Consider the following 19,411-nt stretch of genomic DNA (forward strand, 5'->3'; position numbering starts at 1 on the left):
AGCACCATGCAGTTTAACCACCACAAGGATAAAAAAAGTAAAAATGCAAAAGCTGCTTTGAGCTTCAGAGTTTCATTCCCTGACAAACTAGGGATTAAGAAGTACAACCAGGAGGGGATGGTAACATCAAGTACAACCTGATGAGGGTGCACTCCAACTCCTGCTCCAGACCCCTTGCCAAGGACATCAGACAGCATGGGTACAGTTTCCTGAGGAAGTCTGTCTCCAGATAAAACATCAGTCAATAACCACTTCTCTTAGAGCCAAATAATACAAGCACTACCTAGCAGCCTCACCTGCCAAAATATAAGAACTCAAAGTAAATAGAAGAGTGCTGGGGGAGACTGAGTTGAAAGTCTTGTTAAGGGTGAGGCAAAACACGTGCACAGCTTTGCCTCATTGATACATCCAATATTGTCATCACAGAAATAGGCTGGTCAAGCACAATTACTGTTGTTTAATTCATGCTGGCTACTCCCCATCACCTCCTTCTTTTATGTGCCCAAAAGTATGTTTTAAGAGGCCTCACTCCACAATTTTCTCACAGATCAAAGTGAGGTTACCTCAAAACCTTCCAAGGATTATGGAGAACAACCTTACTATGACACTGGTCAGTGTCCTCACCACTCTTAAAGCAGCTCATCTTATCCCAAACACTAGGTTTGGGTCAAGATTTCTCAAGAGATGCTTGATTTTGTTCTCAGTCATTGCTTGTCATTCTCTTCCTTGAACTCTCTCTGAACTCACAGGTCTGGGAGACACTGCCAGAGAAAACTGAAGAACTCAAGTGTTTCAGCCTCATCCATACTGGTTGCTACCAATTTGCCCAGTCCATTCAGGTCCACATTTTCCTTGTTTATTCCTGTACTGATAAAGCACTGAAAGTTTTTTCAAGCGATCTTTGATGTTCATTTCTTTCTTGTCCCTCAGCTCCAGGTGTGCTTGGACTTTTCTGACGCCATCCCTACACATTTGGACAATCTACACTCTTCCTTTGTAGCCTGTCCCTGCTTTCACCTCCTGTGTGCTGCCTTTTATCTCAGCTCAGTCAAAAGTTCTCTTTCAGACAGTGGGGTCAGACTCCTTTTACGTCTATTCACGTTCCAGGACGTACCCTTCTTGTACTTGGAGAATGCTGTCCTTCAAAACTTGGCAGCCTTCCACAGCAGATTTACTCTTCAGAACTGCCTTCCTTTGTATCCCACCTACCAGTTCCCTGAATAAGTCCAAAATTTGCTCTCTTGAAGTCTAGGGTAGGTACTTTATTCTGCCACTTGCCTTCCTCACCTCCATCAGGATTTTGAGCCCACTATTTCATTCCTTAACAGACTGTCAACAAAAACCACGTTGTTTATTGAGCAGCCCATTGGTAACACTACTGTGCCCTCTAAGAGAGCCAGAATTAATCCTTGGGCCCGCTTTGCACCCTCAGGCAATGCTCTGGAAGACTGTAGACTCTGTACATTCAGATAAGCCAGGGGAACAGCTCAGGTGGAGAGGAAAAACCTCTGTATGAACATACAGAGTGTTCCCTCACTGAGTAATATCCTGAGCAGCGCCCAGGAATTAGCATGCTCTGCCAAAATCATACCAGTACTCAACTAAAACACTGAATATTGCATTCTAACATACAGGAAGACACAAGAGGACGATGTTCATCACAGAACCTATATCCATATGTACCAGGAAGTAATTTTCTGATGAAATATAAATAGCAGTACATAATTTATCTAAACACTACCTTACACAGTTGTCACTAAACAACACTTACTGATACTGCACCATAAGCTTAATTTTCCTTTTCTTTATTAAATACCAAGCCTGAGTTTTATCCCACATGTAAGGGATAAAATGCGAAAAGTCTCTTAACAGATAAAAGATTATTTTCTTCTAGACAGGTGCTCACCTTGGAATGCTTGTCAGGTAAGTCAGGACGTTCTGAAACTCTTTTTCAGGAATCTCACTGAAAGCTGGATAGTCTGGAAAGGTGATAACAGGGCAGCCATCTCCCCCTCTTCCACCTACAAAAGAAGAAGCAAATGTGTTTACATGCAAGTCCCTTTAACTAGACTGAATTTTCCCCGTAATGAAACAACTGCAATTTTTTGGTTTTTATTGTTGTTTATTTTTCCAGGGCTCATGTATGGACAATTCATTCTGAGCAGTCTCTCTCTTCTCAGTGCTTAGGAAGTTTTATAAAAAGGAATTTGTTACACCCCATTCACCACATTAGACTTTTTTCTGGACAAATGCCTTGGCTCTTGTGAGCAGTTCTGACACCAGATGGCAGTGCATCTTTGTTCTGATAAATGTCAACTGCATGGAAATAGAAGCAATAGGGAGCAAGAAATCAACTAATTTAGAAACAAAAAAGTTAATTCAGAATTAAGTAGGTGGATCTCCACCTTGAACTTGACTCAACCCTCTTACCAGTTGGACCTCATTCGTGCAACACCCCTTACCCTGCTCAGCTGGCTGCTTTGCATCCAGCTTGGTGAAACAGAAGGGGCAGAACATTAAAATAAATGGGTGTAGGTATTTGAAATGAGATTTCCCATTCCCAGAAGGTAAAGTAGAGCTGAACACCTACACCACAGTAGAGTTGCTGGTGAGCTGGATACCATTATATGTATCTTTCCTGGTATTTGCACCCAGTGGGTACAATTCACAGACACAATGCTCCTTCATGCACTTCACACACATTCTTACAGGCAAAATGTATTTTCTTTTTAAAGGTATTATTAGTGTTTCATATCTTTAGCAAGTATATTTGCGTAAAGAGAGATAGGAGAAGGGGCTTGCAGAGCCCTAGCAACTACATGAAGTTAACTGTTCTGGGAACACACTGCTGGGAAGTTCTCTTTGCTTCATACTTCAACAGGGGAAGAAAAACAACAAAAAAGTACTGTTATAAAGTAACAGGGACACTTTTTCCAGCCTTGAAATGTGGTAACTGTGCAGAAACCAGCATCAAACTGTATTAACAACACCAATTATGAGAGCAATAGTGATTTGTGAAGATTATTACCCACTTCCAGTCCCCTTGCATCTAACCTCACAGGGAAAAGAAGAGAAATATCTGACCTCAGATTCATTTGATAAAATAAATCACAAATTCCCTCCAAACCACATATAATTAGAAGAGCTCAAATGGTATCTTTATGTTAATTTGTGGTGAATCTGATTTCCACTTAGCAGCTTACAGACTGCATGGTGCTGTCACCGTGAAGCTCTTGGAATCAAAATACATGAAAAAAATAATGTGCTCTGAATGTATTTAAATAACAACAAAACACAAATATTATGCAAATATCACAAGTTTGCAAGCATGACCTTTATGATACATCCAAAGATGGCAACAGTGAGTCAAGGGAGCTAATTTTAGCTATACGAATATTCACAACACAAATAAAAGTTAAGACCAATTTTGATTCTTTTGGTTTTTGTTTTACCCAAGCCCTCACTAAAGCATTTTCCTCTCCTGTTAAAAGCATGATAATGATTATTTCTGCTGCTTATGAGGTGTTCTGCTCTCTTTAGAGTACAGTAAATTCACGAATACAAGCCGCACTGAGTATAAGCCGCATCTCTGGGTGTTGGCAAATATTTCGATTTTTGTCCATAGATAAGCCGCACACGAATATAAGCCGCTCTGTCGTTCGCAGTGAGGACCCGCGTGCAATTAGTAACAGAACCGCGGGAGGGCGGGGTTTACTGGCTGAGCTAAGGCTGTGCAGGCTCGGCCTGCTAGGGGCCGCTGACGGGGCCAGGTGGCCCAGCCCGGTGCTGCCGCTCGGGGCCGGCCGTCGCTGCCACTGGGCTTGGTCACCCCGGGTCGGCGCTGCCCCGCGGTGGCAGGCAGGGACGGAGCTTCCCCCGCTCCTACGGCAGCGGCGGTGGGCGGGGACGGAGCTTTCCCGCGCCCGTGGCGCCGGCGGCGGGCGCGGACAAAGCACCCCGTCGGCTCCCCGGGCCGCGGCAATGGCAGCGCGCACTTCCCGCCCCTCCCCGGGCCGCGGCAATGGCTGCGCGGGGCTCCCGCCGGCTCCCGGAGCCGCGGCAATGGCGGCGCGCCCCCCCCGTCGGCTCCCCGGGCCACGGCAATGGCGGCGCGGCCCCCCCGCGTCCTCCCCGAGCCGCGGCAATGGCGGCGCCCCCCCCCCCGGGCTGTGGGAGAGGAGGGAAGAAGAGAGCTCTCCCACCTCTCTCCCCGCCCCCCGTGCTGCCTGCAGGGAGCCAGGGCAACACGGTAACACTGTAACAATTGCGAAATGCCGGCTTTTACTGGCCGGTGCTTGGCTCGGCACTCTGGCTGGCACGTCTGGGGTTGTAAATGTCAGAAAATTATTAATATATTAGCCGCACCCGACTATTAGCCGCACTTCCGGGTTTCCACCAAAATTTTTGTCAAATTGCTGCGGCTTGTATTCGTGAAATTACTGTAATTATTTTAGGCACAATCATACATTATTTGTGGTATCTTCACTGGTTACTTGCTTTGTTCTACTTCATTTCTATAAATAGGACATATGAAACAAAAGAACAGCAACAATAGACTTGCAGGACATGTCCTAAAAGCAGAAGTCTGGACTAGGATTGTCAGGAAGTTCCCAGACCACCACCAATTGTCAAGGGCAAATAGAGCCATCCTGCCTAGTGGCTGCCTATTAATTTTCAGTTTCTAGTACACTCATCTGTGGTTATCTAGGGTGGAGATGACTCTGCCCTGAGCTCTTAGAAGGTTGCTCCTCACTGATTATCTTTTTCTTCAGTGTTTTCCTGCTGGGCCACTTGAGCACACATATACCTTCAAAAGCTCAGCTGTTTTTCCATATCAGAACCCTGCTGCTCAAAAGAGTTTAGGGCAGAGTGACCTGAAATGCTGCACATAAAAAGATCTGTACATTTCAGCTTTAACAATGCTGGCTTACAGAAGCTGCTCTCCATATTGCAACTTTATGGGTTGGTCTCTTCCAACCTAGTGATTCTGTGATTAAATACACAGCCATTGAGGGAAGACAGGACACTGCTCAAAGCAGCCACTGCTTTAAAAGGAGCATTTGTCAGAGAAATGTACAAAAAGGGCATGGGAAATAAAGTAAAGTAAAAATCCTACATATAATCTCATTTATATTAGATAATAGAAAAATAATGAGTTCACTTTTTCACGTGTTCTTTATTTCTTAATGAACCTGATCCAGCAAGAAAAGATTTTTTTCCCCTTTATTCAGAACCATTATTTTCTTCCTCACTTTTTTTCACCTCTACAAAAGCAGCACAGTTCATAAAAATAGCTGTGTAAAATGTGATTTTCTTCTCTTCACCCAAAAGTAAACCAAGCCACAGAACTTAGGGGAAAAGAGATAAAAAGTTTAGGAAGCTAAACTTTTATTTTATTGTTGTTGATTTTGGTTTTAGTGAGAGGGAAAGCATTCAAGTGACAAGTACTGAACAATTTCACTTCTCTTATTCTTTTTGAAACACATGCTTAAGGCAAAAAATTCAAATATTTTTTATTAAAACTAATGAATATAGTAATCTTCCAGCACCTCAGAATTATATACACCTGATTGCAATTTGTGAGTGCTAAAACTCATGCAAATAATTCAATACATATAGAGTAATTTTTTAAATGAGTTACTGAAATTTTAATCACCATACAAAAATAAGTAATTTAACAGCAATATTTTAATAAATTCAGGTTGTTTGGAACAGTGACTTCATCTAACTACCTCAGTCTTAACCACTGGAAAATCATCTCTTTTGCATTCCCCTCTAGCTCAGAGTCCTGAAATTCCAGCTACAGCTGTAGAACAACCTTAACTGATCTGCTGGACAAGTTCTGTCCACAGAGGCACAACAAGCCTGCTCTCCTATTTTCTAGTCTTACACAGGGATTACACAACTGGAATTTAATAGTTGCATGTGCTTTTAAGACAATCAAGTACCTGAGAGCAATAAGAGCATTTTCTTAGTCTAATCTTAGCCCCTTTATTTAACATAATTTCTGAAAGTATAACAAATCCCCTTATTGTAAAAAATTATGAGCACTGTTCTGACTATGAAAATGTCAGATTGAACGGATCTAGAGAAAGATGCCTTTACCCATGGCAGAGTAGGGATAGCCTAGATGATCTTTAAAGGTTCCTGCAACCCAATCTGTTCTGTGATTCTGTGAAAATGCTGAAATACATTCAGCATCATTTCTCTATGAAATATTAAATAAATGCCACTTGAGTGGCAGTTTTAGATTTTTGTTTACTGCAAAGAGCAGACAAGAATGGATCAGTCCCTAAGTGCAATCAGTCTGCAGACATATTACCTGAAACCCTTCCCAAGAATTCCTTGACGCTTGCCTTATAACATGCAGCTGTGAGGAACATTCTGCAACTGAGAGGATTATTACTTTCCAGGCTATAAATGGAAGCACCAGAGAAGTAAAGAGGACTGAAGCTTATTTCAGCAATTAAATAAAATAAAAACACCACATCAGTTTAAATTCAGCAGATCTGCTTCCACCCTACTTCTATGAGCATTCATTAATGGAAAACATCATTATTAACTGACTTATAGATTACTTTGGCAGCCTATTCACATAAAACTTCTTTAACAGATTTAGTGTCAAACAAAACAAATTGCCTCCATAAAATGGATATCGTCAATTTTTCGACAATTCTAGCAAAGCCCTGGTCTGTATCTTCTAAATAGATCTACGAGTCTTGGTCTGAGGTCAGTTTTAACAGCAGTGGCAGCCCTGTGTTTGGAGAGACACACATTTTAAAAACATTGAATTGTACTAGATCAACAGGTTAGGCAGCAAAATGACTTACCTGTGCTTAGAAAATAACACTTCATGCTCCTGACTTTTGAACACAATTAACACCAGCAATATCACCAATTGTTAAAATTGTGTACCCAGAGCATCATGGTCTTGTGGATGAAAACAGCAGAAAAAATAACCATAGGAAACTAGCTGTGCTATTGTGAGATGGTACTGGTAAAGTTTCCTTTGATTTCCAGTTTCCAGTTATTTAGCATTTATTCTTCATATTCTGCTACATCTAACTTTTCCCACCACAGTTGCTATGTCTTCTGCATTTGTTTTCTTTTTTGTGCAGCAGATTGGGTGATAAAGAAGTGTTAAACCAAGGAAATTACAGAATATTTTCAGAATTTCTAATTAAGAGGCATGTTAGTTACTTGGCATCTAAAAAAAATCTCAAATGAGACAATATTAGTATTCTTTTCAGTTTAAAAAAGCATTGAGAGGGAAAATTTCAAAACTTGTGCATTGTACATCTGTTAAAAACTGCACACACAAGTGCACAGGTACACTCAAACACAGAGAAAACAGAATGTGTGATTCCCCACAGCCCTGTAAAAGACTAGTTGTTTGGGGTTTTGTATGGACAGCAAAGTTTGACAGCAGCAAAGAAATTTCTTACACTTACTTCCAGGAAGGATGACGAAGAGATTATTTTGTAATTTCTCCCTAACTAGTCTGCTCCTGTTTGCATTAAAAAAAAAGTATTCTCAAAAGTGTTCTGACCACCCCCACAAAAAGGAAGTAGCTGGATATAATTAGATGACAGAGCAAAAAGTCTTCTGGCCTGATTCTATAATGCAAACAAAATAGTATTTGACTACAAGAAAAAACATGATCTCTGTGTTGATCAATGCGCACACACAAGATCCAAGAGCATCATCCTTGTTGAATGGCTCAGATCTACAACGTTAGTTCAAAAGACACTGCTCAAAAATTGCTGTCCTGTCAAAAGTGAAGTCCTCATGTGACTGAGAGAAGGGCTTACCTCAGATTTTTTTTTGCTATTGTAGTGCAGTTACTATTATGCTTGTGCATTTCTGATAAGGAGTTTCTCCTTTCTGCTTCCATAATATACTTAGCTGGATAATTCAGCATTTGAAATTACATGTAGACTTCAATGAGGGAGTGGATAAAAGCTTCACTGCATATCCTTTGCGAAGAAAAACAGATTCAAGGGGAATTTATTAAAATGTTCTTTCCTTGAAATGAGAAGTTTTACTTGCATAACTTCACAATCTGCGTTTTGCCCAGGCTGATCAGCAGCAAATATACTGGCTTAAAAATTGGATTGCAATACATAAATTTGCATCTGAACATATTTGAGCTGGAAATCTCTTAGCCAAGGATTCACTTTTTATCTTTTCCTTTACTACGTTTTTGCACAGCTTACACCTGTGCAAGGCAAAGACTGCTAAGCAATACCTCTTCCACCCTTCATACACAACATAGATACTGTCTATATTATATCAGCAACAAGAATCAGGCTGATATTTTTAGCTAACTGCTGCCATGTATGGGGTACAGGATCCACACAGAAATTCTCAAATGTAATTTTACAGACTCAGCAGCCAGAGCTACTTCAATGGGAACAGTTTGATCAGTGAGGAGTGGTCAGGTCAATTCCACAGAGGAGAGCAAGAGCACATCCAAGAAAAGAGACTTAGACAAAGTGAGATGCTTACTATTTACAATAATAAAGGTATAAGCACATGTGTGTATATTTATAAATCGAAGGTATAAGCATTTTGAAAGCTGGTACCAGTGTTAAATTTTTCAATGGAAGGAAAACCAACCAGGAATCAATAGACAAAAATGCAAATAGCATGAACCCACATTTGTATTTCCTTTAATGGAAACACTTTGAAGTTGTTCAATGCATAAATAGGTATTCAGAGGAAAGGGAGTTAAATAACTGGTTCACTACTCATGGTGGCCAAGAATCTCATTTGCACATCACACAGCTTGAATGATTTAAGATGCACATCAACATACACAGGTGTCTGTATGCTCTTCTCCATCTATATTTATTTTAACACACTTGCACACCATGATGCAGGCAGACACAAGGCTGGGTGGGTATGAAAGTCACACAGCAATCATGGAAAGAGAAGATACTTATGAAAGAAAATATAAAACATGAATGAAAGACTGTGAGGAATACATAAGGAATACATTTTTCAGAGACTGTTAAATGGACCTTACACTGTCCTTCATGGGATAAAAACCAAAAACAAATAAGCAAAAAAAACAAAAAAAAAAACAGAAGACCCTTTTAAATGTGGAAGAAAAAGTGGTTGCACTAATAGCAACTAAAGAAAGCAAAGGTAAAAGAGGTGAAACACTGAACCTTGTAGACACAACACTTGATATAGCCTAGCAACAACAAAAGTAACTATTTCTGCCCAGATAAGGACCTTGTTCCACAGAAGGAAGGCAAAAAGTAAACAACAGTGCCTGAGGTAAAATATTAACTTTGGGGTTTCTAAACTTTCTGTGTGAATGACTCATTACAAGCCTTGTCCACAGCTTGCCCCACCATCAGATTTAAGCTGAACACAACTGCAGACTCACTGCTGAGCAAGAGCCAGTCTGCAGAGTACTGAGCACCTTGACTTCATAGCACTTTGATATATTTACTGACAAACTGAAGCACTAGTGGAGGTTTTCACTCAATTTTGTTTCATTTCAAGCCTAATTTGGATGTTCCTGCAGCATTTCCATTACAACCCAGCACAATGAGGGACACAAGTAAGAAGTGACCCCAATTCAGACCAAAACACAGAAAGCAGCTTGGGAAGGGCTACAGCCTTTAGGCACAGAAGCAGACTGGGTTTCATTCCCTATTCAAGCAAGTGTCCCATGAGACCTAGATACATCCTATTAGAGAAACTAAAGCAATTCTCAAGTACACGTTGACATGTTGTTAAAAAGTCAACAGCTAAAATCAAAAATGCATCTAAGACATTCAGCAAAACCTGCAAATATGCTATTTTACCAAAGGCATTAGTATTCTATGGACTTTCATTTTAATGAGTGTTATGCCATGTATTTAGATAGTATTTCCAAGGCAACTTAGTAATAAACAGAAAAGTCCCATTCACACACACTGGGAATGTCTTAAGTGGCTTAGAGCAAAGCCCCTCTTAAGCTCAACTGTAAAAAGAAACAAATTGTACATAAATCAAATATCAAAACATTGGCTCTGTTCCTTTATTCACAGAACCTGTAAAACCCTTATTTGCTACAGCATAGCTACAGCACAGGGAATTAACCATCAATATCCTGCAGGAGAACATTAGGACAAAAAAAACTGAATTCCAGAGTGAAATAAAAATGCCTAACACTCAAGTCTCCCAAGAACAGTAAAATACAACAATCTAGTCACAGTAATTCAGCTGACCTATTTCTTGATGCAAATAAACCAAAATTCTAATTGACATGAGTGTGAATAGATAGAAGAAAATAGAATGAGGAAGGGTTCCTCTTACTAAGCTCCACCACCAGGTGGATTTATTCAGTGCTGAAGACACTTGGAGATTTGTGAAGCCAACAACTCACCTACCACAGTCACCAGTTTCCTCCCTCACTTCAGAGGGGCAAAATGTAAACCCTACTTACAGTTTCATAGATAGGCTGATTCTTGCATAACACTCTTATGAGACATTTTCTGCCCATGGATAAGAATGAGCTTGGAAAGTCAAAAAAATAACTTTCCAGAGAAGAATTGTAGCTTAAACACTATAACCTCAAGTGAAGCATGAGCAGCCAACTACATTAAAAAAAATCTTATTTTCCAAGTTCTACCACCACCCCACAGAAAAAAGTGACTACTGCAGACAGTTTAGCTTGTGTAGCAGAAATTAATAGTTAATCATGAGTATGACAAGATTCAGTGTAATGAATATGACAAGATTCAGTGAGCTCTTGCCAAGTAAATCATTACATTGTTTTATTTCCCCGTGTCTCTGAATCTGATGCAGGATGGGATTCAGAGGGAGAGGGAACAGTCATAGAGTCCAGCTGTAGCTCAGAGAGGTAAATTTCCTTTATGCTGAAGGATGCAGGGCAGCTCAGCAAAGCCACTGATGTGTATTTTCAAAGCCCTTTTTTTGTATTGGAGGGAGGGCAGGACAGGGCCATAACTCCAGCAAGTTCACTGCTGCACACCTGCAAGAGTTTTTACAGGCAGAAGACAGGAGAACAAACCCAGAGGCTTTTCAGACTCCTTTTTCCACTCAGTCTGATCAGTGAGCAAAGGCAGAATCTCCCTTTGCCCACAATCAGCCAGCCGTGGGCTCAGTGTGGAAAAGGTCCAAGCTCAGCAGCCAAGACACACAGGGCACAAGCTCCAGCCCCGTCCCCTCCTGGGCATAGGTGACCCAGAGACCCTCTGTGCTGCATCAAGTGGCTGTGCTCTTTTGGAGACAGCCTTATACCCAAAAGCAGGTTCCTTTGCAGAAGGCAGTCAGTGATGCCAAGTCCAAAATCCTGTCCAGAACTCGATGGACACTTGCCTGAGCCCAGCACTGATGCTGTGGGGGAACATGGTGCCCTGGTGCTTGCTCCACCACTTTGGTCAGGACCAAGGTGGCAGCTTGGGCTTCAGTGTCAAAAATGACAGCTGAGCCCCTGGCAGATGGAGCTGTGAGCTGAGGACTGCAAGACCATAGCAACCACCAGAGCATCCATGCTGCGATCTCCAGTTAACTGGAAAATTACATGTAGCTTCAAAATTTCTATTATACTTCAAAAAAGATCTTTTAATAAATCCTTAAATAACAAGTCTTGGCAACCTGCATTTTGAATTACTCATTGATTTCTTACAGAACAGCCTCAGAGACTGTGAAAGGACAGCAGGCTGAACCATGCATCTAAGCAACATGTATAGGAGGGAACACCATAGTCTTACCTGACAGATAAGCAAATTGTTTCTTTAATTGGTCCTGAATGTCTGCAGCATAGAGGGGAATGATATCCTGATGCATGATTTCATCTGTAAAGAGAAAAAAAGAATTGTATTGCAAAGTCATTTTATGCAAAAATTCATAGCACATATTAAAAAATAAAATCCCTAAACCACAAAAACTCAGAAAACTGTCTAACTTCTGAAAAATACATGAAAATCTTTGGAATCTTTCAAGTGTTTGCAAAGGCAAACTTTCCTTTGAATAGCACACTAATAAAAGAGGAATTTACATTTACTGACATTTAGAAGCAGTACAGAACTGTCACTGAACAAAACACTGTAGACCTAATATTCCTCAGGAATGATGTTAAACAGTGGTATTTTTACATATTAAATTCAATTTTTATTAATATCTTCTCAATCAAACAAAACCAATAAACTTATGATTTCTCTAGCCTGTCATTTAGATTCAAATACCCCAAGAAAACAGTAAGATAGGTAGAATTGGCTTGAAAGTACATTCTCCCCTTGAAAACACACATACACACACTTACTCTACCTCCACACTGAAAAGCAATGCTTAAGGTTTTATCTCAACCCTCCTACTTCAGCTTAGTGACAACCATTCTGCTTTCCCAAGCCTTGGTTTTTTGTCCCAGTGCTTCAACAGAGGCATTTCCCACAGAATGTTTCCAGAGGTCAAGCAGAAACCTGAGTTTCACTGATTGTGACAAAGACTGCATGACAGAGTTGCTTCATTCATAAACTATGATCTCATTTTTTACAAGGAAACAAGAAGTTGTACTCTTTTGCAATTCCTAAAAATAATTATTCCACATATTAGCCTCACTGAAAAGTGAAGAAGAGATAATATAGTTTTTCCTTTATTTGGTTATGAACATTTCTTTTAATCTGACATTACACTGGCATTGAAGTTTTGGGTTTTAATGTACATTGAAATGCCATTAAGATAGGTTTTGATACTCAGAGCTGTGAATGTGCACAGGAAAAGTACAAACCTAAAAGTGATGTAAGGGTGTGTCACCTGCACTGAAGTACAAGCTGAAGTAGGGCTCTAGTCCTCAAGGGCTTGCTGTCACTGAGGTCTTTCAAATGCTAGATTGTGAGCAGACAGACATTTCTATAAGCAATTCTCACATATGTAAAATTCTGAGAACTGCAATTATTTGAGAATAGCAAAAAAGCCACTTTCAGTTACTTCTTCCAGAGAAGCAAGAACTTATACTGAAACAGAACTTCTCTGTTCTCTGTGGTCCCGTTGGGCAGAGGAAGACCCATGACCACTTTCAAGGTCACACACTGATCAGAGCTATTTTCCTGCATCCGGTGAACTACTGCCTGTTCAGAGGACCCCTGCATACCATGCTGTCAAATCCATAAGTGGATACTTTTAACTCTCTAGTCATATTTCACCCAGACCTTCAGTTATGTCACCATTTCAACATTTTCAACAGAACACTGAACACAGATATTTTGAAACTCCTATCTCAGATGGCCAAGTAATTTCCAGAAGAGGAATACCCCACTTCCCCAAAGGAAAAAGGGTTTCAGAGTTTATTTTTGCTGTCTGTGCCTTATGATTCAAGGAGCCCTTCTGCAGCAGTGTTTAAAAACTACACAGCCCTTATTCTGCAAACTAATACCTGCAGGTGGACCCATTAACCTGAATGCAAACTCTTACAGAATTAATGCCAATTTTTTTGGTGGGAGATGGGAAAAGGGAAAATAATATCATCAGTCTATAAAACACCATCCTGCCTAAAGTCACAGACAGACATAATTTTCATTACCACATAGCACTGCACCCTAAGCATGTAGTAAAATAGTTGAATTTTGCATATGTGAATAAATATGTGACACACTTCACTGACAGAGGCAGGACATTCCCAAGGAAGAGAAATTCTTTATGTATCATTACATAAGGATCACCATTTCCCCACATAGCCCTGTGATCAATCCCACTGCAATTTGGACATGTGCCATGTGAATACCCAATGTGAATATCTAGATTTGACTGCTCCAGTGCCCCTCTGATAGGAGTAGCAGCTTTTGCCACCTGCACAGGTCAGCCCCACAACACTGGTCAAATACTGCTTCACTGAACAGAGAGTCTCTGCCTCCCCCTGGTTTTAAACTCGGTTTTAACTCAAATGTAAGAGCCCATCTGTTTGCAAGTGGAGGAGCAGCACAATGTGTCCCCTGACACCAAACTGCTCTTCCTGCTGCACTCCCCTCCACCAAAGCCATCTCATCTTGCTCCTGCTGATTCAGTTTCAAGACATACTTCTAAAAGCCAAGAATGCACTAAGATCAGAGCTGATTTTCAATAATTTGAAACAACCAAGATAAAAAATAGCAGCACAAAAAAAGTGGAAGGAAATGCAACTCTTGGAATTACCAAACAGGTCACACCCAGCAGCTCAACAGGGTACACTTGAACCCAGTATTACCACCCATGGATTTAGCCAGAAATCCCTCTTCACTATGTTTTCCTCCAGAGGAGATGAAATTGTAAAGACTCATTGCTCTGCACCATTTCCTTGACATTCAGCACCCCTCTGGAGAAGAGAGTTCATCACAGTTTGTTTGGGGTTCAATCTGATTTCACTTCAAGGTTGTCCATCATTACTTCAATGTGCTATTTCTTTAAAAGGATATGTCAACAAAAGGCACACATGCTGAATAGACTGTGAGAGCACACACTCCTTACTCTCATGGTCTTTGGGGAAAATATTTTCTTGTAAATAGTCTTTAAATAGAGAACCTGCCACCTGCTACATCCTTTAGGGACCATTTCCATTTTTGTAAAGCTAATTAAGTGCACATTAAAATACAGAACTACCGAAAATCTGCTCACTGTTTTGTAAGGATTTTTTATAGGATCAAATTTCACTTGTACTTGAATAGATTAAGATTCACACAGTCCGTTATTTTCTCTGTTCTACCTTTTCTGATTTACACAGCATTTTCAATACAGAGACCTAAGAGTCTGTCTGTTTTACCGTACCCAAAATTCATTGCTGAAAAAAGTTGCTCATATCAAAACATGCTTGAATATCCTGTCTTTCCTGAGGAGCTTAAGAAGCTTAAAAGAAAGCCTCTGGGAATTATAGTGCATTTGGTATTATAGGTGGTAATAATGTCTCTAAAGTTAGTACTGCTTTTTTATTACTATTTTTTAAACCCCAACACATAAAATAGCTGGGAATGTGCAAAGATTATTTTTCTAAGCTGACAGCTGGAGGTTCTTTAAAAAAATCCCCACATTGTCTAGTCTTCAAATTATGAGTGTAAGAGAGGGCAAAAGTGTCATCTTACCACCATAAAGGAATCAGTTAAATATATATGGTTCTTATTACAAAAAAAGCCTTTCTCACTAAAAATGTGAACCACAATCTTGCAGATATATCATCTTCTAATTCAATTTAAATCTTGCTTTGATAGTCCTGTCTCAATGATAAAGGATGATGGCTCGGAGGGACCTGACCCTATCCCATCAGAAGCACCTGACTGCATTTCAGATGAAGCAGGATGACAGATTTAAAACACGAGGGCACAAAGATAACTTATTCTTGAATTACCTGGTGCCAGCAAGCCCTGAAGAACTTGGGATCTGAGAAAACCATCAATGTCACTGCAGTCAAGAATTTCCCTTATTGATAAAAAGCTCCTTTTCCTTTTCTGATCAAACCAAAACTCATTTTGTAGTTTGTGTGACATGCTGAAGCAAACCCACTTTCACAGAAGACAACATTTGAGTGGACTCTGAACTGACTGCACCCATACACAGGGAAGTGTCCCAACATGACTTGTGTGCTTCCTGTAACCAGTTTAATAAAATTCCCAGCAAGCCAGATGGAATTACACCACCCTTTGAGTAATTCTGCAGGAAATTCTATGGCCATTACTTTAAACTGACTCAGTAGCCAATCTGTCTGCACACATCCAGGCACAGTTACCCTTTCAGCACAGATCCCAGCAGCACTTCAGAAATCAAATGACAAATAATTTTTCTTCCTCCTCTTTCTTGATGAGTCTGCAACATTTTCATGAAAACTTGTCTATGGCTTCTGTATGAAATCCATGCCTTAAATTGAAGAAATATTGTATTTTTCTTAACCAGTTTTGCTTTGCTTCTCCTCTGGAACAACTCACCCACCCAATGCCTTTTACGAAGGGGTCTTCATTTGAAAAATCTCTTTATTAAACCACCCTCCCATCTGGTAATTATAAGTGCAAGATAATGACCTTCAGAGCAGTCCTGTCACCCCTCTCAGCCCCAAGGGAAATCTTTCATTTCCTCATTCTTCCCTCTTCATCTTCACATCCCAACCACCACTACTAACAGTCAGCTCCTTTGTGAAGCCCCCCTCAAGCAGGGAAGAACCAGAGCTGGTGCACAGAAGTTCTCTTCTGCTCTAAGCCACCTAAAACTAATGAGCTGCTCAAGATGCTGAGAGAGCTTTCCAGCTTTAAAGCTGAATTTTAAAAAAATCACTGTTGGTTAGTGACAATGCTCGGTGTGCTCAGGCACAGCAGCTGCAGAGGAGGCTCCTCAGGTGCTCATACTATTTGTAGCCACAGCAGGCTGATGACAGGAATTTGCAAGTGTTCATAAACTAAGGTTTCAAATCTTGCCAGTTTAAAATACCTTTAGGAAGAGTTCATTCCGATTTCGTTTGACTACACCATCATTAAAATGACAGACCAGGAAAAGTGAGTGAATAAATCCAGAAATTTTCATGCAAAACAAAGTTGTCTGTTAAATGTAGTTGGGAAGGAAACAGGGCAAAGCAGTGTTTTTGCAACTTGTTTCTGTTGAGCTAAAATATCTTAAGCAAGCTGAAAATGCAAGTTCTTTGCCTCTATCAGCATCCCCGTTGCTGGTACAGAGAGATACAAAACAAACTAGTGCCCCAAACAGCTTCCTATTGAGTGTCCAGTACAGATTCTTAATTATATAGTTACATAAGAATTTTGCTTGTAAGACCTTTACAGACTACAGCTAAGCTCTATCTCCCATTCCCTCTCTTAGTTGGAAAAGACTATTTCCTCTCAAAAGCCCTGGTACATAAAGCAGATCCTTAAGCTGAGATGCCTTTTCTTTTAAGAGAATCATGCTTTATACAAAGTTCCACTTCCACAGCATTCCCAACACCAGTAGATTTTCTAAGACTGTCTGGCCTATTGTCTCAATAAGCAGAGAGCAGCACTACTATATACCCAGTGCTCCCACAGGCTAGGATGGAATCCCATGCATCTTCAGTGTTAAATAAGGATCTAGTCAAACCAGGACTTGGAAGTGGTGCTGCCAAAGACAATCTAAAATCTTAGGAACAATATTCCCTGTATTATAACCCCAGGCACAGCAGACACAGGCATTTATTGTTTGGGTGGTATTTCTAGTGCATCAGAAAACCTGATAGATCCTTCACAAAGTCCAGAAATTGTATTTCTGCAGCACTGCTCATGTTTCCTACATTATGGTAATGTTTAAATTATTTCCATGAAATGGAAATAGATAATTTTGCCTCATTGATCATACATGAAGAACACCATAACTACCTACAAGACACACAAATTACTCCCCAAAAGCTACTACTCCAGAATTTAAATATAGGAGGCAGGAACTTGTCATGGGTTAAAGAACAAAAAATAAAACCCAACATCTTTGTACAGAAACCTACTGAACTCCCTACTTTATTCAAGTAATTTCTGCTTTCTGCAATCACAATATCCACCTGCTTCTTCTTTGAGATCGCAGAGTTGGGGATTTGGCACAGGACTACCTACAAAACTATGAGAATGATGGTTTGGTTTCAGGTAGGGTGATTAAACACTGATCCTTCCTTTAAAAAAAGAAGTTTCAAGGTATGCAGCAAATGCAATGCTGTTGGCTTGGCCCAAAATGACAGAAGGTGTAGCAGTTCCCATTTTCTTGAGTCAAATTATTAAATACCTGCTCAAAATCCTATTTTGAGAGCCAAGCAAGACTTAGGTTTCTTTCAAACTCTAATATTATTGGATTTGACAGCTTATTATGCATGTCAGAGTGTTTTCCTCTTTCTTCTTTCACCTCCACTTTTGTAAAAGGCAGCAAAGTTCTTTGCCTTATTTTGCCAAAGTAACATCCTCTCAAAGCACAAACAGAGAGGAAATACAATCCCCTCCCTTCCATGTATAATAGATGCATTCACAGGATACTGTGAGTGGTAAATACTACAGCTTCTTCCTCCTCTGCTTCATCAGTCACACCTACTCGACACACTACTCTGTAGTCCTCAGCTTGTCAGGGATCACCTTTAAGTTTGAATATGGCTTACAAGAGGAAAACTGTGTAGTAATTAGAAAGTCAATTTGGGGATCAAACCCAAAATCTAGTATTTCTTTGTTCTTGAAGAAAACCCAAAGTAAGACAAAAGGTGAGAGGGGTGTGCGTTGCAATGGTGCAGACATCTCAAAGTGTTACCAGTTATAGACTCTAATCTGTTTTACCATGTCCTTGCTGCGTGCATGCTCAAGTGCACCCAGACTGTTTTGGTGGGAAAGACACATTCTTTGTGCTATTTCGAGTCATAATAATTACTCTCTTTCCAAACTGAGAAGTAAGGGAAAATTAGAATCACTCACACAGTCATATTATGGCCTAAGTTTGCATCTTTTCAGGATGTCCTGAAGGAAGCCAGGTAAAGCCTTTTCTGTTCTTGCAGGATAGTTTCAGACTGCTAGGAACCACACTTAAATATTGCCCAAACTGCAGCATTGTTAACTCCCTAATACTGCAAATCATGCTGAGTGTACAGAATAAACATACTTCTGAAGTGTTAGATGTACTTAGTCATCTACAGCAGCAGATTTTGTAAAAAGCAAAGGTTTTGTTGTTTTGTTGTTTTTAATGGAGAAATAGTAGAGAAAGACTGAGAAGCAGAGAATGTTCCCCTGGCCAGGACTCAAGTGATAAGGGAAGTAGCCCAGATGTGTCTCACTCAGTACTTTAGCAAGTAAACCTCTATGGAATAATAAAGACATTAGATTTTGCCAACTGCATTTTAGTAAGATTTAATGCTCTGAGAAAATCATTACAGGAATTCTGCTTTCTAAATACCAAAGCTTTGCAAAGAAGAGGAAGTCTTCCAAATAGAGGAAATGGAAAGATCAACTCTGAACAGAAGAGCCACATGCAAGCTAAAGGACTCATCTTCAGTGAGCCTTAAAAACTAATGATCCAATCACTCAGCTGAAACACATACAGTGAAGTGGACATTTTTCAGAGAATAAATCAAAGATTTGTCTCCACCAAAACCACCTGCTTTCAACTCTTCCTCTTCAGGAAAATATGTATCTCAAAGCAGGTCCCAAAGCTTTAACTGAAAAGTCAAAGGACCGGCTGCATGAATATGAATACCTGGCAATTCTATTACACAGAATGCTATTTTTCTGTGTCATTTTGGAAGCATGGTAAGATTTTAGATATTGAGTGATTTTATTCCATTCAAAAAACAAACACTTTTATAAAGCAGCAAAGCAGTAAAACCTAATTGCTTATTGTACACATCTATTCTGGAGATAAATTATAGCAGTGCTAACAATTGTGAGGTTGCACAGAATGCATTGGTTTGGAAGAGATCCTCAAAGATCATCTGGTTCCAACCACACTG

General features: G+C 40.1%; 1 protein-coding gene across 13 annotated transcripts in view; it reads right to left on the minus strand.

Annotated features, from left to right (window-relative positions):
* MCF2L (MCF.2 cell line derived transforming sequence like) overlaps positions 1-19,411 on the minus strand; it is a 143,208-nt gene that overhangs the window by 54,494 nt on the left and 69,303 nt on the right. For all 13 annotated transcript variants that reach the window (XM_033051214.1, XM_033051213.1, XM_033051207.1 and 10 more), the window contains 2 exons: positions 11,736-11,819; positions 1,907-2,021 (listed from right to left, as the gene is read on the minus strand). In XM_033051214.1, the coding sequence (XP_032907105.1) occupies positions 1,907-2,021; positions 11,736-11,819 (199 nt within the window). The remainder of the gene's footprint in view (positions 1-1,906; positions 2,022-11,735; positions 11,820-19,411) is intronic.

The sequence above is a fragment of the Catharus ustulatus genome, chromosome 2 (genome assembly GCF_009819885.2).
Source record: "Catharus ustulatus isolate bCatUst1 chromosome 2, bCatUst1.pri.v2, whole genome shotgun sequence".
NCBI classification, from domain to species: Eukaryota; Metazoa; Chordata; class Aves; order Passeriformes; family Turdidae; genus Catharus; species Catharus ustulatus.